The sequence below is a fragment of the Podarcis pityusensis genome, assembly GCF_964106645.2.
Source record: "Podarcis pityusensis genome assembly, chromosome: 4".
NCBI lineage: Eukaryota > Metazoa > Chordata > Lepidosauria > Squamata > Lacertidae > Podarcis > Podarcis pityusensis.
In genome coordinates, this window is record NC_138027.1 from 2,795,863 (window position 1) to 2,822,292 (window position 26,430).

The 26,430-nt window shown below is 43.3% G+C and overlaps 2 protein-coding genes across 5 annotated transcripts in view; one reads left to right on the plus strand and one right to left on the minus strand.

Annotated features, from left to right (window-relative positions):
* Positions 1-26,430, minus strand: part of LOC308475072 (uncharacterized protein) — a 296,536-nt gene that overhangs the window by 99,013 nt on the left and 171,093 nt on the right. The gene's annotated exons all lie outside the window — the stretch shown is intronic.
* Positions 1-26,430, plus strand: part of LOC308475116 (uncharacterized protein) — a 55,500-nt gene that overhangs the window by 6,592 nt on the left and 22,478 nt on the right. Inside the window, exon 5 of one of the 3 annotated variants that reach the window (XM_081002041.1) lies at positions 26,275-26,401. In XM_081002041.1, coding sequence (XP_080858167.1) covers positions 26,275-26,401 — 127 coding nt within the window. Of the gene's footprint in view, positions 1-9,624; positions 11,553-26,274; positions 26,402-26,430 lie in introns of those variants that run through there. The other 2 variants (XM_081002039.1, XM_081002040.1) reach the window with 2 other exon arrangements.

Genomic DNA, 26,430 nt, shown 5'->3' on the forward strand with positions numbered 1-26,430 from the left:
AGACTGGCAAGTCTGCGCACAACCATCAAAGATGTACTTTATGTTCCAGGAGCTGCAAGCAACTTGCTCAGTGTCCCACAGCTTACTGGGCGTGGTTTTGGGATTTCCTTCAAGAGGAGCATCTGTGTCATCAGAAAAGGCAAAGAGGACATTTTGCATGCAGTGTTTATGCATGGTTTGTTCCATATAACTTATGACGACACTGGTGCTGTTGCTGTGTCTAATGCTGATTCTTGTTGTGTTGCACAAACTAACAAAGTTCTTCATGCAGGATGCATTCACGATGCACACAGAAGGTTTTGTCACCTCTCTTGGAAGGCACTGGCCAAGATGCCAGAGATGGTTGAGGGTTTGAACATCAAACCCTGTAAATTTCACATGAAATGTGTATCTTGTGCAGAGAACAAGGTGAAGGTTGCTCCAAAAGGCAAGGAGTCTAGCAGGCAGGCTTCCAAACCCTACCAGCTAGTGCCTGCAAACCTGGTAGGTCCACTTGCGCCCTCTCTGGGAGGAGCAAGGTACTTCATGGTTCTAATTTATTCTTTTTCCAGGTACATTCATGTGTTTATGCTCGAGCAGAAATCGCAAGCGTTTCCTAAGTTCAAGGCATTCTGTGCTTGGTTGGAAAATGTTCACGGTAAACGTATTGGTTGTCTCTTTACTAATCGGGGCGGGGAGTTCACTTCTCAGCAGTTTGAAGCTTTCCTGACTGAGAAGGGAATCCAGCATGACTTATCAACGCCTAGATCGCCATGGATGAATGGGCTTGCGGAGCGAGCAAATCAAACGTTGCTGCAAGGAATGAAAACCTTGTTGCATGATGCCAATCTCCCTGATAAGTTTTGGGGGGAGGCTCTGTCGAATTTTGCTTACACTTTTAATCGCAGATTGTCATCACCTATTGGTTGTACCCCCTATGAGAAGATGTTTGGTAAGAAACCCAACATCAAGCACATGAGAATCTTTGGTTCTGACATGTGGGTACACACCCCACAAAGCAACAAGCTTGGGAAGCGTGGGGCACATGGTTTGTTCATTGGGTACGAAAAAGGTGCATACAGGGTATGGATGACTAACTCTAAGTCCATTAAGTTCAGAAGGAGTGTTGAGTACAATCCTAAGTGGGGGGGAAATGTGGGAATTTTCCAGAGTTACCCAGAGGAGGATGAAGGTGATGTCAAGCAAGCAGCTAAAGCAGCTAAAGCTGAGGAAGCTGCTGAGGATGATGATGATGATGATCAGAGTTCGGATTCCAGTTCAGTGGGCGGCGCTGCTGCTGGTGTCAGTGACAGTGATGACACAGCAGACTACAAGAGTGCAAAGGCCTCAGTCAGACCATCTGATGCGTCTGACAATGAACTGGAAGAACCACTGTTCACCATTGGTCACTTTTCTCCTAAGACTGAGGAGATGAGTCCAGAAGACTTGCGTCTAGTACGCAGATCTGAGAGAGCCACAAAGGGCAGACCTCCAAAGAGATTTGCTGATGAGTTTGCTAAGACAGCAACTGCTGTTCTTAGTAGCTCAGAGAAGGTGTGGGAACCTTCAAGCTTCAAAGAGGTTCAGGAGTTAACCTCTAATTTGCTGAGCCTTGGCTTAATGCCATGAAGGCTGAAGTTGATTCCTTGAACAGGAACCAAACTTGGGAACTGGTACCGGTAGTCCCAGGGATGAGACTGGTTGGCAGCAAATGGGTCTTCAAGGCCAAGACAGACCAGAATGGCAAGGTAGTCAGACACAAAGCCAGATTGGTTGCCAGAGGTTTTTCACAGGTACCAGGACAGGATTACCACGAGACCTACTCACCCACCGTCAAATATGAGAGCATTTGGCTGATGCTCAAGATAGCTGCAGAGGAGAAACTGCATGTTTCCCATCATGACATTAATACAGCTTTTTTGTACTGGATTTTGAACGAGGAGCTGTTTATGCTTCCACCTGATGGAATGCAGATACAAAAGGGAATGGTCTGTAAACTGCAGAAATCCTTATATGGTCTCAAGCAGAGTGCCAGGTGTTGGAACACAAAACTCACTGAGACGTTGCTTTCTCTAGGTTTTCACCAGGGCAAAGCTGATCCATGTGTGTTTGTCAAGGAGGAGGGGCAAAACAAACTGTATTGTTTATGTTTTGTTGATGATCTTCTGATGTTTTGGAAGAATCAGGCTTTGTACCAAAGCACCCTAGCTCAGCTGAAGGAGCACTTTGACATGAAGGATCTTGGTGAGGTATCCAACTATCTTTCTCTGCAGGTGGAGAGGGACCAAGCAGGTAATTTTCTGGTACACCAAACACAGAAAATTGCTGATGTATTAACCAGGTTGAATTTGGTTGATGCAAACCCAGCAGACACACCGATGGTGACAGGTTACCAGGTAGACAGTACTGCTGAAGCGTTTTCTGACACTACGCTGTACAGATGCATTCTAGGCAAGCTGAATTTCATTGCTAGATGCTCAAGACCTGACATAGCTGTAAGCTGTAACCTGCTTAGCAGACATGCCAACAATCCTACTGTTCAGGATTGGAAAGCTCTGAAGCGCATAGCCCGCTATTTGAAAGGGACTATGCACTACAGGCTGAGGTTCACCAGTCAGAAGACTGGAGGTCTTGAAATCTTTGCTGATGCAAGTTTTGGAAGTGACACCACGGATGGTACGAGCACTTCTGGAGTATGCTACATGTACAACCACTGCCTGTTTGACTGGTTGTGCAAGAAGCAGACGACAGTGAGCCTAAGTTCCTGTGAAGCAGAACTCAATGCTCTGTCATTTTCACTCATGGATTGTGAATGGTTGCTGCAACTGTTTAAGGACATCAAAGTGTCTGTGAAATGTCCTGTACAAGTGTATCAAGACAATAGATCGTGTTTGGCTTTGCTGAACTCAGAGAGTTGCAAGCAAAGGACCAAGTACTTGCAGATTAAGCTACATCGTGCAAGAGAGTGTATTCAGAAAGGACTCATTCAGGTGTCCTACATGCCAGGAAATGAAATTCCTGCTGATCTGTTGTCTAAGGTTGTTAACAGAGAACAACTTAAGGTTTACGTACAAAGGTTGCAATTGGGTTGAACCACAGGTACTACAGGTTACACGGAAAGGGGGAGGATGTTAGGATATTTCCGTTCCACCTTAAAAGGGAGCAGGCTGTGAGTCACAGAGCCTGCGTATTTCCTGTTCACAGGATGTTTATGTTTGCTGTTGCTTTCGATTTCTCTCTCGGTCGAAGACACTGACGCAGAACAGTCATGTCTTTCTTTGTTCTGATCAACGCTGAATAAAGATTGTAAATTATGCTCTCCTGGGTGCGACTTCTGGCTGTGCATTATCTGCTGATAAAAGGTGTGCATGAGCTCTGGAATGTGACAAGATATTTCTAGAAACAACTCACGTCGCTACTAATCGCTCACACTGCGTGTCTACGGGAGATCGATGGATGTCCGGCAGCCAGCTTGGGGGCCATGATGGACTTTATCTCCCTTGCAGTATCCCAACAGGGGATGCCATGGCTGGGCCAAACAAAATTCATCCCAGAGAAGAGCTAGACTTATTGAATCGGCTTCCAACACATATATAAACATGGCTTCCAACACATTTATAAACATGAAGCATAAATAATAATAATCTGATCCCATATAAAAAGAACATTAACTTTAAAGTGAACAACTTCTCCTAGTGGCCAAAATTGTGGAAACCTTTTGTGAAAAGTGTATTTCTGAGATTTGATGGCTCATAACACCACTTTTGTGTGGAGTAAGTAAAGGTAAAGGTACCGCTGCCCGTATGGGCCAGTCGTGTCCGACTCTAGGGTTGTGCGCCCATGTCACTTAAGAGGCCGGGGGCCAGCGCTGTCCGAAGACACTTCCGGGTCACGTGACGAAGCTGCTCTGGCGAGCCTGCACCAGCGCAGCACACGGAAACGCCGTTTATCTTCCCGCTATAAAGCGGTACCTATTTATCTACTTGCACTTAAGGGTGCTTTCAAACTGCTAGGTGGGCAGGAGCTGGGACCGAACAACGGGAGCTCACCCCGCCGACCATGCGATCGGCAAGTCCTAGGCGCTGAGAGCCAGTGTGGTGTAGTGGTTAAGAGCGGTAGCCTTGTAATCTCGGGAACCGGGTTCGCGTCTCCGCTCCTCCACATGCAGCTGCTGGGTGACCTTGGGCCAGTCACACTTCTTTGAAGTCTCTCAGCCCCACTCACCTCACAGAGTGTTTGTTGTGGGGGAGGAAGGGAAATGAGAATGTTAGCCGCTTTGAGACTCCTTAAAGGGAGTGAAAGGCAGGATATCAAATCCAAACTCTTCTTCTTCTTACCCACAGCGCCACCTGTGTGGTGTGGAGTAATACCATAAAATTATATATCAATGGAAGGATAATCTAATGAAGAATGTAATGAAAGAACTTTTATGAAGGAGTATTTATTAGAACAGCAGTCATAACCATTGGCAACCTTTAGCTTTAATTAAGGCCTTACAATGCCTTCCCATGATATGAACCAAGTTTTTAGTTCTGCAGCTGTAATAAAGTGAAACCAAGATTAAATTATTGCCTCTGTTAATTGGACTTTATTGCTGGGTTGCTTCTGACTAACAAGTTTCTTTAGTCGGCTCCATAGATTTCTGATTGGGTTAAAGTTTTGGGCTATTCCCAGGCCATTCCAGCAGTGTAATATCTTTATCTTGAAAGCACCTTTTGTTTTTGTTTTTTAAATAAATTTTTTATTGGTTTTACAACATTTTTTAAACAACACAAACAAATAAACAGACAAACGAACATGTATAATTTCATAACCTTTTTTTCATATCCCTCGCTTCTCGGACTCCCCCATACCTCCCCTTTCTGCATTCCAATTTCAAAAATTATTTCAGCAGCTTCTAAATAATTTTATCAAATATATGTTCTATTAGTCTTTTCTTCAACTTAATCTTATGTCACTGTAATCCCTTTTTCTTTCTCAACACCTCGACATTTTAGCATTCATCAATTTTGTAATAGTTCTTAAGATAAGTTTTGAATTTCTTCCAATCCTCTTCCGTTGTCTCTTTCCCCTGATCTTGAAAGCACCTTTTGCACACAACAGCAAAATGACATGGAGCGGAATCCTGTTGAAATAGAAAATAGAATATGTGTGTGTGTGTGTGTGTGTGTGTAATGTTTCCAAGGGGTTGCTCAAGAGCAAGCAGGCAAATATCTCCCTGCTTGGCTGTGAAGCCTTGCTTTTGCTGCCAAAATAAACCTTACCTGTTTGGAGCGCCACTCTCCCATGGCTGACTCAGTCGCTGGCAGAATCCGTGAGTGGGAGGTTCCTAAACTTTCCCCAGCAAAGCAGCTTCTTGACGCCCAGTCTGCGCCTCCCCTCTCTGCGCAAGGAGGCCGTGGGTAACGGAGGACCCCTCTCCTCCCCGCTTTGCCCAGGCAAGTTTTCCTGGCACCGCCTCGCCTCTTCCGACTCCTGCAGCTCCTCTCCACTGGAGGCGTATTTATTCTCCTCCGTTGAAGGGGAGCTGCTTCCCACGATCCCTGGAGGCTCTCTGTAATCCATTCGGCTTTTCCTCTCTCCCTCCTGAACCGATGGCAGTTCCCTGACAATATGCTTCAGCATCTGGGAAAAGATCACCTGAGGAACGCTTCAGTTTGGGAGCAAGTCTTTCATTTATGCATTTTAGGGCATTTACATCCCCATTAATGACGTAAATTTTGCCCACATCTTTTGCTGCCATACAACCCCAGATCATGACACTATCTGGGTGTTTCACGGTCGGTGTAATGCAAGTGAATGTAAATCTTCTCTGATTCTTCTCCTCACGTTTGTCATGCCATCACTACCAAGCAAGAAGATTTGGGTCTCATCACACCAAATAACATTGTCCCATTGTTCCACTGTCCTGTTAACATGGGTTTAATGTTTTCAACCTTTGCTTGAGAGATGACAATGGCTTTTTCCTTAGAATTATAACATTTTGACCAGTCCTTGCACTCAACTTCACATTACATTGTGCCATGTCATCTTGTATACACCCAGATGATTTTCTTCTGACAAACACTGACAAACTGGAACGTGTCCAGAGGAGGGCAACCAAAATGGCCAAAGGCCTGGAAATGATGCCTTATGAGGAACGGCTAAGGGAGCTGGGCATGTTTAGCCTGGAGAAGAGGAGGTTAAGGGGTGATACGATAGCCATGTTCAAATATATCAAAGGATGTCACATAGAGGAGGGAGAAAGGTTGTTTTCTGCTGCTCCAGAGAAGCGGACACGGAGCAATGGATCCAAACTACAAGAAAGAAGATTCCACCTAAACATTAGGAAGAACTTCCTGACAGTAAGAGCTGTTCGACAGTGGAATTTGCTGCCAAGGAGTGTGGTGGAGTCTCCTTCTTTGGAGGTCTTTAAGCAGAGGCTTGACAACCATATGTCAGGAGTGCTCTGATGGTGTTTCCTGCTTGGCAGGGGGTTGGACTCGATGGCCCTTGTGGTCTCTTCCAACTCTATGATTCTATGTAGGGACAGTCTCTCCACTCGTCCATCATCACTTGCCTTTGTGCACCTTTCCCTGCCTTTACCGGTCTGATTTTGTAGTGACTGAGTCTCCTTATACCTCTTCAAAAATATAGAAATGCCTGCTTTGGTTAAGTTTTTCCTAATCTTTCATCAATTTCTTCAAAACTGTAGCCTTGTTCACTTAACAGTACAATTTTACATCGCTTTCTGGGTGACCAGTCAACTCTTTGTGCCATTTCTATAATTTTACTATGTTTTACAAGAACACATTTTTAATATGATTTTTATTAATTTTCCAATAAAAACAAATTTATAACATCATTAAACATCAAAAACTCATCACATATCTTTTTTTTCTTTTAGACTTCCATCAACATGTCTGATAATTTTCCGTAATTATCACAGATCTTAATTTATATTGCATTATATATATCCTTTCTTACCATGTTGTTTAAACAATATTTCTACCAAATCTTCTTACAGAGCTTTTTGAAAACTTACAAATGTTATATCATTATCACAAATATTTTTAATATATTCTGTAAATTTCCTCCAGTCCTCAGTGAATCTTTGGTCTCGTCGGTTGCGACTCCTCCCTGTCAATCTGTCCAGTTCCGCGTAATCCATTAATTTCAATCTCCATTCTTCAATTGTAGGCATTTCTTGTTTCCATTTCTGGGCCAAAAGAGTTCTGGCTGCTGTTACTGCATACACAAATACTTTCTGATCGTTCCTTTTTATTTCACCACCTAATATTCCTAATAGAAATGCTTCTGGTTTTTTAACAAATGTATATTTCAGTATTTTCTTTATCTCATTATATATCATTTCCCAGAAGCACTTCATTTGTTTACATTCCCACCACATGATAAAATGTCCCTTCTTTCTCTTTACATTTCCAACATTTATTACTCACCTTAGACATCTTACTTAATTTAACTGATGTTATATACCATCGATATTTTCATAACATTTTCTTTAATTGTGGTACATGCCGTAAATCTCATCCCTTCCTTCCACAATTTTATCCAATCATCAAATTGAATGTTATATCCAAAGTCTTTGGCCCATTGAATCATAACTGATTTAACCTCTTCATCCTTCAAATGCCATTCTAATAATAATTTATACATCATAGATAAATTTTTAACTTCGTTATTCAATACTTCTCGTTGAAACCTAGATTCTTTTTCAGAATAGCCTCTTTCTGCAACCTCTTTTCTAAACATTTCATTAATCTGAAAATAATGCAGCCAATCGTTTACATATTCTTTCACTTCTTCATATGGTTTCATTTTCCACTTACTTCCCTCTTTCTCAATTAAACTTCCATATGTTATCCACCTCCCAGTCATATTGATCTTTTTAACACTCATCGCCTCTAATGGTGATAACCAGTGTGGTATTTTTGGTTCAAGTAGGTTTTTGTACCTACCCCATACCTCATTCAGAGATCCTCTAATAATATGATTTTTGAAACCTTTATGCACTCATTTTTTTCATACCATAAATATGTGTGCCAACCGAATCTATTGTCATATCCTTCCAAATCTAACAAATCTCTATTTTCTAATTTCATCCATTCATTCAACAAACATATGCACGTTGCTTCTTAATATAATCTCATATCTGGCAGGGCCAAGCCTCCCCTCTCTTTTAAATCTGTTAACAACTTAAATTTTATTCTCGGCTTTTTGCCCTGCCAGATATATCTTGAAATCAAAATCCATAAGATGCCACCAAACGAATAAAAGTCTGTGTTAAATCTCAAAGAGAGGGGAAGAGAAGGAGAAGGGCAAAAGCCTCCCCCATCAAAGATACAAAAATGGCGCAGTTCGCTTCTTTGTATCCCATTCAAATACTCCACAGAGAAGGAGGGAGGGGGGTATGAACTTCAGAGGGCAAAAACACTCCTAATTCCTCTCAAACTTCTTTTAAACTTCCACCAAATTAAGGTAAAGAAACAGTATTTTCCCTCTTAGTATCTTCTGTCTCTCTTCACAGGCTAGAATTAATAAATCAGTCCGTCGCTGCCAATTGGGCAGATCTTTTTAAAAACAAAAGTAGAAAGCTCTCGGAGTCTTCTCCCCCAACATTTCCCACCGACTCACTGATAAGACTATTAATTGCCTTCCAAATGACTCTCCCCCTTTTCTCTATCTTTATAATCCTTATACTCCTTATAGTCCTTTGAAAGGCAGTCAAATAAATTATCAGTTTAATCCTTTTGCCTTGACTTACGTTTTTGTCCCGCTCTGAAGATTGTTCTTGTGTGTAGTTTAAATTCCAGGCAAGGCTGACCTCCTTTTTTCCACCTTACCCACTTCAAATTGGCTCTAATCCATGGATTTGTATTTTAAAAAGTCCCAGTTCGATTTCTTAAAGTTCGAGAGCTGATCGCTTCTGTGTGCAAGCTCGGAGCTTCGCTCTTGAGGGATAGAAATGGCCTCCTGCTGTCCGCTTCTCTACCCTGCGGCTCTCGTCGCCTCCAAAAAAGAGGTTACTTGGCAGCCGGAGGATAAGCTCTTGGACCGTGCCGGGACCCTGCCCCCTGAATATCCTTTCAAGGGTGTTTGGGGGGCTGCGGCGCTCTTGCAGCACTCCCTTTTCCCCTCAAAAGCTGGATTCTCTCAGCACTGAGGAATCCCGCTTGCTTTCACTCCCGCGATCCCCGGAAGCCTCCTCAACTCTTTGTGCCATTTCTATAATTTTATTATGTTTTACAAGAACACACAAAAAAACAACCAACTTGAAAGCAATCACAAAAGACACTGACAAAAGTCAACCTAAGCAATTTGTCCTTTTTTCTGGTTATTTGGCTATAGCATTAGATAGAATACGGGTAATTGAACAATTTCCATTGATACATAATTTTATGATATTACTCGAAAAGAAGCAGTGTTATGAGCCATCAAACCACTGAAATACACTTTTCTCCAAAAGTCTTCCACAATTTTGACCACTACTGTATATCAAACAAAGCAACATTCAGCACCTCAACAGAATCTCATAATAAATATGTTGGTTATTGACAAACAACAAAGGTAAGAAACACACTGAACTCCCTTAAGTTCTTCTCCATTTGTTCCTGAGGCTCTAATCCCTTTTTGTCTCCATTGCAGATTGTGATGAATCAGAAATCGAGAATGAAGGTGATCACGATAAAATCCCCAGAGAGGAGAAGCCACGTAAAAATTTGGAGTTTGGAGAAAGCTGCAGTCAGCGCTCCCATTCCACTTCCCATCAACAAAATATCCTTGGAAAGAAACTCTATCAGTGTGTGGAATGTGGAAAGAGCTTCAGTCAGAGCTCCTCTCTCACTAGGCATCAGAGAATTCATACAGGGGAGAAACCTTATCAGTGTGTGGAATGTGGAAAGAGCTTCAGTAACAGCTTCTCTCTCACTTCCCATCAAAGAATTCATACAGGGGAGAAACCCTATCAGTGTGTGGAATGTGGAAAGAGCTTCAGTCAGAGCTCCCATCTTTCTTCCCATCAAAGAATTCATACAGGGCAGAAACCCTATCAGTGTGTGGAATGTGGAAAGAGCTTCAGTAGGAGCACCGATCTCATTTCACATCAGAGAGTTCATACAGGGGAGAAACCCTATCAGTGTGTGGAATGTGGAAAGAGCTTCACTAATAGCTCCGATCTCACTTGTCATCAAAGAATTCATACAGGGGAGAAACCCTATCAGTGTGTGGAATGTGGAAAGAGCTTCAGTCAGAGCTCCCATCTTTCTTCCCATCAAAGAATTCATGCAGGGGAGAAACCCTATCAGTGTGTGGAATGTGGAAAGAGCTTCAGTAGGAGCACCGATCTCATTTCACATCAGAGAATTCATACAGGGGTGAAGCCCTATCCATGTGTGAACTGTGGAAAGAGCTTCACTCATAGCTCCTCTCTCACTTCCCATCAACGAATTCATACAGGGGAGAAACCCTATCAGTGTGTGGAATGTGGAAAGAGCTTCACTCATAGCTCCTCTCTCACTTCCCATCAAAGAATTCATACTGGGGAGAAACCCTATCAGTGTGTGGAATGTGGAAAGAGCTTCACTGAAAGCTCCTCTCTCACTTCCCATCAAAGAATTCATACACGGGAGAAACGCTATCAGTGTGTGGAATGTGGAAAGAGCTTCACTCATAGCTCCTCTCTCACTTCCCATCAAAGAATTCATACGGGGGAGAAACCCTATCAGTGCATGGAATGTGGAAAGAGCTTCAGTAGGAGCACTGAACTCACTTCCCATCAGAGAATTCATACAGGGGAGAAACCCTATCAGTGTGTGGAATGTGGAAAGAGCTTCACGTATGGCTCCTCTCTCACTTCCCATCAAACAATTCATACAGGGGAGAAACCCTATCAGTGCGTGGAATGTGGAAAGAGCTTCAGTAAGAGATCCAATCTCACTTCCCATCAAAGAATTCATACAGGGGAGAAACCCTATCAGTGTGTGGAATGTGGAAAGAGCTTCAGTAAGAGATCCAATCTCACTTCCCATCAGAGAATTCATACAGGAGTCAAATCTGAGGGATGCTCCTCCATCCACGATGCAGCTACCAGTAGACCTTTGACACTGGCTCAGCAGAGCACACCTTGCTGTGTTAATCTGTAGGTGAGCTGGCAGAACAAAAGGTCCTCTCAAGGTGAGTGGAAAGGAGGGGAGTAATAGAATCATAGAATTGTCAAGTTGGAAGGTACCACAAGGTGCTTCTAGTCCAATTCCCCACATTTAGGGACTTTTTTGTCCTCCTGGCCATCCTTCTTATCATATGTATTGATTGTTTATGACCTCCGGGGTTGCTGAATGCACTCCTTTTAAGTTTTCATTCATTTTCCCCAAAAATATGCATGCTTAACTAGTGTTTGTAGTTTAACTTTTCCCCACGTGGGGTCTGTTGAAATGCTCAGAAGAAATCTGATTGGTTCTTATGAACACTCTGTAAAAGTTCTTTTGTGAATAAAAGGACCTGGGCCGAGGGGTAGACAGAGAGAGACACAGACAGAGATTATTATACGCACCCTTCCCAGAGTCTTGCTGGTTCAAGCCTCTGTGTGTATTCTTATTAATCAGAGTTCAATCCTCCCTTTACTTTGGGAACGCCTCACTTCCCCGTCCCTGGGCGAAATCCCCTGGCCTTTCATTGGTAGAGCTGCCACCACGCCAGTAGCGTTTACCTCAGTGCTGCGCAGGGACTGACTGAGCGGGCGGCGAGATGCTTTCAGCCTCGGACACTTGGTGGGTTCTGAAATGACCGTGCAGGCCAGATTCACGACCCTGGCGGGCTGGATTCGGCCCGTGGGACATAGTATGAGGACCCCTGGTCTTCAATGAGTGGCAGCTCCCCAGAGTTTCAGGCAGGGATTTCGTCCAGCCCTTGCAGGAGTTGTCAGGGGTTGACTCTGGGATATTCTGCATGCCAAGCAGATGCTCTTGGTTCCCCATATTTCACTAGACTTTCGACATTATGCTATTAGCAACCGTGGAGATTCCACCTGCCTCTTTCGAAAGAACACTCACCTGATCAATTTAATTAATTAATTAGTTAATTAAATAATAATAATAATAATAATTTATTTTTTTTAAAAAAATGTTTATTAGGATTTTACAATAAACACAGGTTTAACAAACTAAAAAGAAAACATAGAGAGAAAAAGAAAAAAGATAACAAGAAAAATACAAAAAATTACAACAAAAAATCCTAGAAGAAAAAAAAAAGAAAATACAAAATACAAAAAACAGATGACTAAAAAATTTTTTTTTTAAGAAAAATCAATTTTTCAATATCTTTAGGCTCATTTCCTTTACATCAGTTAATATTTTAAATTTTATTCTGGGCTTCTTGCCCTGCCAGACAAATCTAGAAATATCTCTCTGCCACTTCTTGAAACAATCCATTTTGTCCAGAATTTGTAGTGATTGAAACAAAAACAGTATTCTTGGCAATACATTCATCTTTATAGCAGCAATTCGACCCAACAAGGAAAGCTTCAAATTTGACCATATTTCTAAATCCTTTTTCACTTCCGACCAACATTTTTCATAATTGTCTTTAAATAAGTTCCCATTTTTAGCTGTCATATTAATCCCCAAGTATTTCACCTTCTTAACCACTGTTAAGCCTGTCTCATTCTGAAACCTCTCTTTCTCATTCGGTGTTAAGTTTTTCTCAAGAACTTTAGTTTTTAACTTGTTCAAGTTAATTCCTGCCACATGACCAAATTCTTGGATCAGTTCTAATACTCTTTTAGTACTAGATTCTGGCTCCTGTAACGTCAATACCAAGTGATCTGCAAAAGCTTTCAATTTGTATTGTTTAGCTCCGACCTTTATACCCTTGATCAGATGGTCCCTTCTAATCATATTTAACAAAACCTCCAGGACCGAAATAAAAAGCAATGGGGAAATTGGGCAGCCTTGTCGTGTCCCTTTCTCTATCTTGAATTCCTCTGTCACCACATTATTAACTATTAGTTTAGCCTTTTGTTCTGAATAAATTGCACTTATACCATTTTCAAACCCTTGACCGACCCCCATCCCCTGAAGATTTTTCTTCATAAAGCTCCAAGAAATATTATCAAAAGCTTTCTCGGCATCCACAAAAATTAAAACTGCTTTGGTATTGATGTCCACTTGCAACGTCTCCAAAATGTTGATTATATTCCTCGTGTTGTCAGACAAGTGTCTGCCTGGGAGAAAGCCAGCTTGGTCCTTGTGTATCTCTTCCACTAATACTTTTTTTAGTCTTTTGGCCAAAATGTCAGCAAATATTTTGTAATCCACATTTAACAGGGATATGGGTCAGTAGTTCTTAAGTTGTGTCTTTTCAGACTCAGTTTTCGGTATAAGTGTAATATATGCTTCTTTCCACGACTCTGGCGCTTTTTTCCCTTCCAAAATTTCATTGCAAACCTCCTTTAATGGTTGAATTATCCAGTCCTTCAAAGTTCTATAGTATTTTGAGGTTAAACCATCCGGCCCTGGAGATTTTCCCAACTGCATGTTCTGAATGGCACCTTCTACCTCCTGTTCCATAATTTTGTAATTCAGCATTATCTTATTTTCTTAAGAGATTTTTTGTAATCCATTTGTTTTCAGAAATTGGTCTATATCAAACTCTTTCTGAGGCCCTTGTGTATATAACTGTTTAAAATACCTCTGGAAACATTTTCTAATTTCCACTGGATTCTGGATGTTCTTTCCATCCACTTCCAAATTAGCAATGGTGTTAAGCTTTTGTCTTTTTTTCATCTGCCAAGCTAACAGTTTCCCACATTTATTAGCCGATTCAAAAGTCCTTTGTCTCATTTGTTTAATTTTCCATTCAATTTCCTGATTCATCATCTTCATATATTGCACTTGATGTAGCTTTATTTCTCTCAGAATCTCTTGTGAATTTGGTTTCACTCTCAGTTTCTTCTCGCCCTCTTTTATTTTTTCCAAAAAAAATTCTTTTTTCTCATTTTGAGCTCTCTTCTTTAATAAATTCTGTTGGATCAGAAACCCCCTCATAACTGCTTTACTTGCGTCCCAGATTACTCTTTTTTCCACGGTAGTATTCAAATTTATCTCAAAATAGTCTCTCAGGGTTTTTTGGGCCTTCTTAGTAACCTCTTGATCTCTAAACAAGGTGTCATTCACCCTCCATCTGAAGGAACCGGTTGGTGTTAATTTCATCTCCATTTTCACGGCATTATGGTCGGAGCACGTTTTAGGGCAGATCTCTACTTTTCGAGTCTTAGGTGCCAGTCCTCTAGTTATCCAGATTTGGTCAATTCTTGTCCACGTCATTTTGGCTTCAGAAAAGAAGGTTCCCTCTCTACCCAAGGGATTCCTAGTTCTCCAAATGTCAATCAAATCCATATTGTCAGTCAATTCAAAAAAAGTTTTTGGTAGTCTACCATCTTTGGTAACTACCTGTCTTTGTGACTTATCCATGTTTGTGGATACCACTCCATTCATATCTCCCATCAAAATAATGTTGTAGTCCATATAGTCCAGCAAAGTCTCATGCAACTTCTTATAAAATTCAGATTTCCCCTCATTCGGTGCATATACTCCTACTATCAAAATTTTTTCTCCTTGTGTTTGAATTTCAATTGCTACAAATCTTCCTTGATCATCTTTAAAAACAAATTTCGGTGATAGGCTCTCTTTTGCATAAATAACTACTCCTCACTTTTTAACCTTGTCCGATGAAATAAATTCTTGGCCCAGTCTCTTATTAATCAATACTTTCCTGTGTAGCCTTATCACATGTGTTTCCTGTAAGCAAATCAAGTCCAATTGTTCCTTTTTCAGTAAATAAAAGACGTTCTTCCTTTTCTCCAGGGAATTGAGTCCGTGAATGTTCCAGCTTAATAGTTGCAGAGACATGATGTATTTAATTTGTTCTTCCTCCAGCTGCTCCCAATAAATCCTCTTGTTCTGACGGTGGTATCACTTTCTCTAACTTGCCCAATCCCGAAGGTAGTGATACTTTGTCTAATGTTCCTGGTCTTAGGGCTCTTGGCTCTTCTTCCACTCCTTTTTGCAGGTCTTCTCCGTGATCTCTCAGAAATTTTTCTTTATCCTCCACTGATCTTATTTTAAACTTTTTACCTTTAAAGGTAAAAGATAGGCCTTGGGGAAATTCCCACCTAAAGATGGTTCTATTACCTTTCAGCAGGGCCACCAAATCTCCGTAGTTAGACCTAAGGTCCAAAAGATGTTTATTTATAACCCGCCAATCTGGCTGGGTTTCCCCAGCCACTCTTGGCGGCTTCCAACAAAATATTAAAATACAATAGTCCATCAGACATTAAAAGCTTCCCTAAATATAATAATAACAATAACCATGCATTTTCAGTCCATTGAATTAGCAATTAAGCATTTCTGGAAAAGGGAATGGCATACTTTTGTATATTAGTATAAAAAGCATGCATAGGAAAGTATTACATTTATGACAAGAATGGGATTTATTTATTTTGAACTTCGCATGGTTCCTCCTTGGCAGCCAGTGCAATGGTTTCAGCAGGGCTAGAACTCAGGACCCGCTGCCTTGAGGGACATCTAAGAGCAGTTGGGCAGGGAAAGGTCTCCCTTGGGAGGTGGTGGACTCTCCTTCCTTGGAGGTTTCTAAGCAGAGATTGGACGGCCATCTGCCATGGATGCTTTAGCTGAGTTTCCTGCATTGCTGGGGGTTGGACTAGATGACCCAGGGATCCCCTCCTATCTCTCCACTCCTGAATTCTAGGAGGAGCTTCCTTGCCTCCTGCAAAGTCCTCCTGGGATCTGGTGGGGGTCCCAGGGCTGCAGCAGGGGAGGAGGCCTGGGGGGGCTGATCTGCTCCTGCAGGGGGGTCCCCAAGGCAGGGAGGAGAGAGTCCTGCCAGGGAGGGGCCAGGTCTGCAACGCTCTACTTCCTGGAGATCAGAGGATTCCAAACTCATTTGGCCATCCGCCCCTCCTTCAGAAAAACAATGGCTCTCCCATGAAATCTCATTTCTTTAAACAAAGGAGTCCCATTGCACAACAAAGGAAACGTGCAAATGGTTTTCCAAAGCTGGATGAGGAGGTGGACTAGCTATCTGATAGAATAATCATAATAAATTACCCGCCTAAATTTAACATACAGGTTAAAATACGTCGGCAAGTTTTACCTCACCTGGGCCGGTTCACTCCCTTGGAGATTGCTCCGTGGGCCGGATAGCATCTGCACAGACGATTTCTGGTGCCGCGGAAGTGAGTCCCCACTCCACGCTGTGTGGGTTTAGCACAGTGCACGGGGACTTGCTACGTGGGCAGCTTGATTTGGGGGGCGGCTCGTGGGTGATTTAAACTACCCCCGTGGGCAGGTTGCCAACCCCTGGGTTAAAAGCTTTCTCAAAAACAAGTAAAGCTAAAGAAATCTCCCCTCCCCAATTTTGGATGGAATTCTTAACCCAAGGTACTATTTCTGGTTTAGTGGAGTCTGTAACCTGAAGCGTCTGTAACCCGAGGTACCACTGTATTTAGACCCTCAATTGGAGTACCTTGGGGGGCATCACCGAAATCATTTATGCTACAGGTACCATTAGGCATGCAATTTTCAAGTAAATGTATAGAGTTTATTTTTCTTGGGTATGACAATTAGTCTACAGAGGCATGAAGTCCTTGGTGCTTTACTTTACTTGCTAAGTACTGAAGTACTAATCACTGTACTTTTCCGTGTATAAGACTAGGGTTTTTTATTTTAGGGTTAAAAATGTGGGGGTGTCTTATACACGGATAGTGCATATGCCCAGTTTCTAAATTTGGGGTCCCCAGAAGTAGGGGGGGGTCTTATACATGGGGGCGTCTTATACATGAAAAAATATGGTACTTTGTGGACTTCAGCGTCAGGTCAATGAACACAAGGTGCAGCTGCTGTACAGGGTGACATTAACTAGCACAAGGTGGTTCTATTAGTAGGGAGATAGGCTTGAAGTGCCCTTCATGGATCACTGCCTTGCCATGGCGAAGCGGCTTGAATAACTCAGAGAAGCTATGAGCTATGTCGTGCAGGGCATAAAGATGGACAGGTCATAGTGGAGAGTTTTGACCAAACGTGATCCACCTGGAGCAGGAACCAGCAAGCCACTCCAGTATCCCTGCCAAGAAAACTCCATGGACAAAGACAACAGGCATATAAAAGTTATGACGCTGGAAGATGAGCCCCTCAGGTCGGAAGGCGTCCAACATGCTATTGAGGAAGAGCGGAGGACAAGTACAAGTAGATTCAGAGCTGATGAAGCGGCTGGGCCAAAGCCGAAAGGACGCTCAGTTGCGGATATGCCTAGAAGCGAAAGGAAAGTCCAATGCTGTTAAGAAAAATATTGCATAGGAACCTGGAATGTAAGAACCATGAACCTTGGTAAGTTGGATGTGGTCAAAAATGAGATGGCAAGAATAAATATTGACATCCTGGGCATCAGTGAACTAAAATGGACGAGAATGGGTGAATTCAGTTCAGATGACCATCACATCTACTACTGTGGGCAAGAATCCCGTAAAAGAAATGGAGTGGCCCTCATAGTCAACAAAAGAGTGGCAATAGCTGTACTGGGATGCAATCTCAAAAATGATAGAATGATCTCGATACGAATCCAAGGCAGACCTTTTAACATCACAGTAATCCAAGTTTATGCACCAACTACTGGTGCTGAGAAAGGAGTACGGCAAGGCTGTATATTGTCTCCCTGCTTATTTAACTTATATGCAGAATTCATCATGCGAAAGGCTGGGCTGGATGAATCCCAAGCTGGAATTAAGATTGCTGGAAGAAATATCAACAACCCCAGATATGCAGATGACACAACCTTGATGGCAGAAAGTGAGGAGGAATTAAAGAACCTTTTGATGAGGGTGAAAGAGGAGAGCACAAAATATGGTCTGAGGCTCAACATCAAAAAAATGAAGATCATGGCGACTGGGCCCATCCTCTCCAGGCAAATAGAAGGGGAAGAAATGGAGGCAGTGAGAGATTTTACTTTCTTGGGCTCCATGATCACTGCAGATGGTGACAGCAGTCACGAAATTAAAAGACGCCTGCTCCTTGGGAGAAAGGCGATGGCAAACCTAGACAACATCTTAAAAAGCAGACATCACTTTACCAACAAAGGTCCGTATAGTAAAAGCCATGGTCTTCCCAGTAGTGATGTATGGAAGTGAGAGCTGGACTATAAAGAAGGCTGATCGCCAAAGAATTGATGCTTTTGAGTTATGGTGCTGGAGGAGACTCTTGAGAGTCCCATGGACTGCAAGAAGATCAAACATATCCATTCTTAAGGAAATCAGCCCTGAGTGCTCACTGGAAGGACAGATCGTGAAGTTGAGGCTCCAGTACTTTGGCCACCTCATGAGAAGAGAAGACTCCCTGGAAAAGACCCTGATGTTGGGAAAGATGGAGGGCACAAGGAGAATGGGAAGACAGAGGATGAGATGTTACAGATAGGTAGCCGTGTTGGTCTGCCATAGTCAAAATAAAAAAATTCCTTCTAGTAGCACCTTAAAGACCAACTAAGTTAGTTCTTGGTATGAGCTTTCGTGTGCATGCACACTGTGTATCTGAAGAAGTGTGCATGCACACGAAAGCTCACACCAAGAACTAACTTAGTTGGTCTTTAAGGTGCTACTAGAAGGAATTTTTTTATTTTAGAGGATGAGATGGTTGGACAGTGTTCTCGAAGCTACAAACATGAGTCTGATCAAACTGCGGGAGGCAGTGGAAGACAGGAGTGCATGGCGCGCTCTGGTCCGTGGGGTCACGAAGAGTTGGACACGACTAAACGACTAAACAACAACAAGGTTTGAAGCTGCTCTCTTTGCAGAGGATGCAATCCTAGGTTAGAAGTGAGTAGTTGCAAAGTAGCTTTCTGACACATTTCAGTAAGACCCATTTGTATAACTCCTGCTATTTCCATAAATGATATTTTTACTAGAGGCTTATGTGAATTGCTGAAACAGGCACACAGCCTAAAAGGTAAATACTGTTTAGGGAGCTCTTAATATCTGAAGGACTATTGTATTTTAATATTTTGTTGGAAGTCGCCCAGAGTGGCTGGGAAAACCCAGCCAAATGGGCGGATTATAAATAAATTATTATTATTATTATTATTATTATTGTTATTATTATTAGTAGTACTAGTAGTAGATACTGCCATTTTTACAGCAATTTCCTGTTTGCTTTGAGCCTTAATTCAAATCTCTGAATAGTTAATCTAAAATTCAGTTTACGTTGCTAGACATCATGTGAGAGAAGTTTTTCAAAACTAAAATCAAGAGTTATCTTAGGTCCACTATGAGTCAAGCTGAGCTCTCTGGCTTAGCCATCTTGTCAGCTGAAAACAAAGTAGCAAAAGGAAATGATTTTGATGACGTGATTTCAAAATTTGCAGAGAACAAAGTGGGGGGGGGGAATGTTTTGAGTGCTTTTGCTCACAATGTTAAGTAAATAAACCAGAAAATAACACTTGCAACTGTAAGCATCTTATTTTTTCTTCTTTTAATAATTTAAGGGGGGGTGACAAGCAAAACAGCCCCCCCCTTGAGGGAGTGCTATGAACAGGCGAAGGGTGGAATTGCAACTGCCAGAAAAGGAGCTCAGCTCCGTTTGCAGGAGGAGCGTGGGAAACCCCCCCCCCCCCAGAGAACAGGGAAAGTGTCGATTCCAAGCGGATACAATGTATCTGCCCTTGGCCCAATATTAGCCTATGTGAGAACTCTCGGGGAAGGAAAGCAGGAGGCGTCCCCCAAAAAGCATCTCTGGAAGTGTGAAATGCGCGCAAGAGAGAAAAACGCGGAGGGGGCAGCTGGGCACGCTGGGCTTTGCAAGGGTTAAAGGGAACTGAGCTGCCTTCCTAGAGAGGCCAGGAAGCAAGGGGGGCCAGGTCCTCCAGAGCCAAGGCCCCTCCCTCCTCAGTCCTTTCCTGCAAGAAAGGGGGGGGGTGTTGCTTTGGTGTGTCTCCTGCAAGGGCTGCCTCGCTCTCCCCTCCTGGGATCTGCTGAGTCTCCTCTCCCCCCCCCCAGAGGGTGCAGTGGGGAGACGGGGGGTCCCAGGGCTGCATCAGGGGGAGGAGGCGGGGGGGGGCTGATCTGCTCCTGCAGGGGGGGGCCAAGTTAGGGAGGAGAGGGTCCTGCCAGGGAGGGGCCAGGTCTGCCACGCTCTCCTTCCTGCGGATCAGAGGATCCCAAACTCATTTGGCCCTCCGCCCCCCCCTTCCAGAAGAAATCTCCCTTCTTTAAACAAAGGAGTCCCTGGGACTTTAACTCTGTGTGACATCTCTCAGCCTCATTGCACAAGAGAGGAAACATGTGCAAATGGTTTTCCAAAGCTGGACGAGGAGGTGGACTAGCCCCCCCCCCCAAAAAAAACCCCACAGGGAGGAAGTTAAGGTGGGAGAGAGAGGCCAGGGATAAAGAGAGGGATCCCAGCCCAGAGTCTGGCTGCTGCATTGGGAACCAGTTTCCCAGTGTCTCCCAGGGCAGCTCCCCACGGAGGCCACTGCAGCAATCCCCTCGCACCCAGAGCAGGGCATCTCAGGACCACATCCTCTCTCTCCCAAAGGGATTGTTGCTGGCAAAGCAGCCGGAAATGGGCGCTGCTACTCCCTGAGCCTCCAGGGACCTTGGCATCAATGGCTGTGTGTGTGTTAAGCTATCTAACAGAATACTAATACGAAATTACCCACCTAAATTTCAAGGGAGGTTTCTTTGGCCTCATCCACTTGGCCCTCAGGGGTTGGCCAGATACATACCTGGCCCTCAGAGCAAAGAAAAAGCAAATAACATCTCTTGGAGTTTTATGAAGAAGAACCTACATGGGATGGGGGTAGGCCAAGGTTTTGAAAATGGTATAGGTGCAATATACTCTGAACAAAAGACTAAACTAATTGTAAATAATGTGGTTACGTAAGAATTTAAGATAGAAAAAGGGTCACGACAGGGGTGCCCAATCTCCCCACTGCTTTTTATATCGGTCCTGGAGGTCCTGCTAAACATGATTAGAAGGGACCGGTTGGTTAAAGGTATACAGGTCGGAGCCAAACAATATAAACTGAGAGCATTTGCAGATGACTTAGTATTGACGTTACAGGAGCCAGAATCTAGTATTAAAAGGGTTTTAGAATTAATTCAGGAATTTGGTCAAGTGGCAGGCTTTAAACTGAATAAGTTAAAAACCAAGGTTTTAGAGAAAAATTTAACACCGATTGAAAGAGATAGGTTTCAGAATGAGACAGGATTGACTGTGGTAAAGAAAGTGAAATACCTGGGGATTAATATGACAGCCAAAAATGTGAATTTATTTAAAGATAATTATGAAAAATGTTGGACGGAAGTGAAAAAAGATTTAGAAATTTGGTCAAATTTGAAGCTTTCACTGTTGGGCCGAATTGCTGTGATAAAAATGAATGTATTGCCAAGATTGTTGTTTTTATTTCAGACTTTGCAAATTGTGGACAAGATGGACTGTTTTAAGAAGTGGCAGAGAGATATTTCTAGATTTGTCTGGCAGGGCAAGAAGCCCAGAATAAAATTTAAGATACTGACAGATGCAAAGGAAAGGGGTGGATTTGCCCTGCCAGACCTTAAACTTTACTATGAATCAGCAGCTTTTTGCTGGTTGAAAGAATGGCTACTTCTTGAAAACACAGACATTTTGGGTTTAGAAGGCTTTAATAATGTATTTGGATGGCATGCATATTTATGGTATGATAAGGTCAAAGCTCATAAAGCATTTAAAAATCATATTGTCAGCAAAGCTTTGTTTAATGTCTGGATAAGATATAAAGATTTGTTGGAAAATAAAACCCCAAGGTGGCTGTCACCAATGGAAGCAAAAGCTTTGAAAAGGCTCAATTTGGAGGCCAAATGGCCGACATACTGTGAAACTTTGGAACAAGAAGGAGACAAACTGAAATTGCAGAGTTTTGAAACATTAAAAAACAAAGTGAGAGACTGGCTTCATTACTATCAGATAATGGAGGCATATAAATTGGATAAGAAAATTGGATTCCAGGTGGAAAAGTCAAAATTAGAAACAGAATTGTTAGAACCCAAAACTAAGAATTTGTCAAGAATGTATAACTTGCTGTTGAAATGGAATACTCAGGATGAAACGGTGAAATCTTTTATGATTAAATGGGCACAGGATGTTGGACACAATATTATGTTTGCTGACTGGGAACAGTTATGGACCACAGGTATGAAGTTTACGGCATGTAATGCCTTAAGAGAGAATATTATGAAAATGATATACAGGTGGTACATGACCCCAGTCAAGCTTGCAAAAATCTATCATTTGCCCGATAATAAATGCTGGAAATGTACAGAAACTGAAGGTACATTCTTTCACCTTTGGTGGACGTGCCCAAAGATTAAGGCTTTCTGGGAAATGATATATAATGAATTGAAAAAGGTATTTAAATATACCTTCCTGAAGAAACCAGAGGCCTTTCTCCTGGGCATTGTCGGCCAATTGGTGTCAAAGAAGGATAGAACTTTCTTTATGTATGCAACAACAGCAGCAAGAATACTTATTGCAAAGTATTGGAAGACACAAGACCTACCCACCTTGGAAGAATGGCAGATGAAGGTGATTGACTACTTGGAATTGGCAGAAATGACTGGCAGAATCCGAGACCAGGGAGAAGAGTTGGTGAAAGAAGACTGGAAGAAATTTAAGGACTATTTACAGAAATATTGTAAAATTAATGAATGTTAGAAGGATGTTGGATAGAAACTAAGTGGTTTCCAGCTGTAATGCTTTAAGAGATATGAAAGAAATAAGGTTTCACAAATGGGTAAAGGTTGAATGGTAAGGATTTGCTGAACTAACAAACTGAATTGGAATATAAAGAAGGGAGGTATGAGGAGGTCCGGGGAAATAAGAGTAAGAAAGTTATGTTATTGGAAATTAATTTATGTTTTTAACTGTTTTTATTTTGTATGTTTATTTTTCATTTTTTGTTATATTTTAAAAAATCTTCAATAAATATCTTTTAAAAAAAGAAAAGAAAAAGGGACCCCACCCCAGGAGTCAGCCTGGAGAGCGGCAGAGAGTCCAAGTACAAGAAAAGGAGACGGAAGCAGGGGAGTGGGGGTGGGGGGGAGCACCTCCTGAGGACCCCCAGGTGAGGACCCCCACTAGAGCCAGGAATCCATTTTCCACAAGATACAAATGACTCCCTTGTCAGTCAATTCTGACTTCATGCATTGACTGGAAGGCAGGAGAAACCAGACTGATTCATCTCCTAGAAATCCCTTCCGTTGCCTCCACATTTTGCATTGCTAGAAGGCTAGAGACATATTTCTTCTCCTCTTACTCCTCTTTTTACCAGGAAGGAATTTTTAATAGTAAGACTCAGATGAGTCAGCAACAAGCTGATCGCTGCGTAATCTAAAAAAGGGGGATGTATGGAACTAGAATATGGAACTTGCTAGTGCATGTTAGGAAGCATATCATTCAATAATATATCTTCTTCTAACTCCCCAATTATCCCCACAGATTTAATATGCTGTAAACCGCTTTGAGATTTCTCTTTAAAATATAAAGTGTTATAGAAATTTAAATAAATAAAATAGCTCATGGTTTGGGCTGTGGTGCAGTCCAGCCCTGGTTCCCTCCAAGACTCATCCATGCTTGCTCAGGGAACCTTTTTCTTCTCCTGATATTAGACAACTTTTGTACCTGAACAATGTATTTGCTTTGTAGGATTTGCTAGAGCTTCTCATTCAGACAGACAGAACTTGGCAGAAGACCAAAGGGTTCCTTCCGATCTCTCAGAGGCTTCCTGAGAGCACAGATGGATGAGCAAGACTCAGCTGGCCCTAGAGCAGGAAGAGGCTATGACATCCAAACTGGGAGCAGTGGGGGGTTCTGGGAAAATTCTGTGCAGAAGATCCTGGGTGAGGAGGACACCCTCTGCTCAGAGGTGCAGAGCCAGCAGTTGAGGCAGTTCTGCTTCCAGGAGGCCAAAGGACCCCGAGAGGTTTGCAGCCGACTCTACCACCTTGACCATCAGTGGCTGAAGCCAGAAAGGAACACGAAAGCTGAAATGCTGGACCTGGTGATCTTGGAGCAGTTCCTGGCTGTACTTCCCCCGGAGATGGAGAGCTGGGTGAGGGACTGTGGAGCGGAGACCAGTTCCCAGGCGGTGGCCCTGGCCGAAGGTTTCCTCCTGAGTCAGGCAGAGGATAGGAAGCAGGTGAGAGAGACTTTCCTCTGGATACTCCCAAGGGGCTCCAAACAGGACAGAAAACATCCCATAATGCTCTATTGTTGGCCCATCCTTTTTGTGGGAAGGCATCCATGGAATGAGATCTTACACCCTTCAAGTCTTTGTCATTCTCTTTCTGGTATTTCCCCCCATTCTCTGTTTTGAATCCTTGTTTCTTTCTCAGGGAAAGGATCTCTTTGCAGAAATGGACCTGGATTCCTGTGAGGCAGAGAGGCCTCCGTTGGACACCAGAGAGAGGCCACTGGGTAAGGAGGAAGGTGGTTTTTCTCTATTTGGTTTCATTCTGTTGGTTTTCCAACTCATCTGAGGGTTCTTTTCATCTTGTTTTGGGGGGAGACAGTTGGGAAGAAGGGTCCAGAGGAGGGGAGATGTATTTTTGCACAAACAAACATATGAAATGGGCACAAACGTCCAAATGCTCTCAGTTGGTAAGTCCTTCTCAAAGGCCCATCTGTAGTTAGAGATGCCCTGTTTCACCTGTGAGAGAAGCAGGCACTCCTGGCAACCTGATTACCTTTTCTCTCTTGCAGGTGACATAATGATGCCGGCAAGACCTCCCTATCCACCTTTTCATGGGGGCAGAAGGGAAGCAGCGGCTGTTGAAGCAGATCAGGTCAGGGGAAGCTGCCTTGTGGGGACAGAGGCTGAGGGATGGAGCAATGTCATGGACTGGTTGGGCACAGAGGAGTGGTGGGAGGAAGCAGCCAGGGAACCAGGAAGGGAAGATGGCTCAGAGCCCAAGGAGTGGAAGTGGAGGAAGGATGAGCGGTCAGAGGGAGAAGCCTGGGAAGAGGAGGTGTCAGAATCTGAAGGGGTAACAGGGCTTAGTGAGCTGGGAGACTCTGTGGCAGAATGCAGTCCAGAATCAGAGCAAGAAGAGGAAGGAGGTGAGTGGGCAGAGGGAGGGCGAGAGACAGAGTTGAGTCAGGAGAAGGAGGAGCCACCGGGGGCTCCCTCTCCTTCTGCCAGAATCCACCCTCCCTGCTTGTCTCTCAGAGCCAGGAGACCCCCACACTGCAGGAATCTCTGCTAGATCATACAAGACAGATGACCATCCAAAAGAGGCTTGCCGTATTTTTCGCTATATAAGACGCACCCAACCATAAGACCCACCTAATTTTTAGAGGAGGAAAACAAGGAAAAAATATTCTGAATCAAATGTAGTTGAAGAAGGAGGAGGAGAGAGGATCAGGCCAAGGCATCACAACAAGAGGCACTGCACAGCTCTCCCTCTTGCTGTGCTGGCTTCAGTGAAAGCAAGGCAAAGCTGAAGAGGCTTTGCGCAGCTATTCCTGAAGCCAGCAGCAATCCCTCTTGCTGTGCAATCTCTTTTGCCTGCCTGCTGTTCCCAAACCTTACCGGGGTTGCAGGGGGAAGCGGAGGCTGTTGGCGGAGCAGCGTGGCTCCCCCCCCACCAAAGAGCAGCTCAGGAGCATGCTGCTCTCCGGCAATTTGGCTCCAGGGACCACACATTCACTCCATAAGACACACAGACATTTCCCCTTACAATTTAAGAGGGGGGAAAGTGTGTCTTATGGAGCGAAAAATACAGTATTTTATTTCTAGATTGATCACTGAATGCTAAAATTGGTTTCTAAGAAGTCGACAAATGAGAACAAATAGTGACCTAACCAGCGCCATCCGCTGGAAAATGGAGCCTGCCCCCCATTCCTCCCCTCCCCCTCTCCATGCCCCCATGAACCCCTGGAATTTGGCTCTAGGGCATTGGGAGGGAACCTTCCCAGAACAGCTCACGAGGAGAGGAGAAAGTGGTTCCTTCCATTTGGGGAAACTGGAATGCTTGCGTAGGCAGAATGACTTGGAAAACGCAAGGTGGAGTACCACCTATTTACACAAAAATGAACAACCATAGTTAAAATGCAGAATAAAAGAAGCACCCATAATTAAAATGTGCAGCAAAGCAATCCTATTGAAACAACACCACAATTAACAGGAAGGAAACAACAGAGCATTGTGGAGCAGATCATATTTCTGCTGTCTCAGAGGAGGACATTTCCCTTTTTCTTTTAGGGTCCAGTGTGCTTTGAAGATGTCACTGTTCGTTTCACAGACGAGGAGTGGGTGTTGCTGGATCCTGACCAGAGAGCTCTGCATAAGGACGTCATGGAGGAGAATCGTGGGATCGTGGCCTCTCTTGGTAAGGCTCCCTGTGGGATTGTCCTGTCT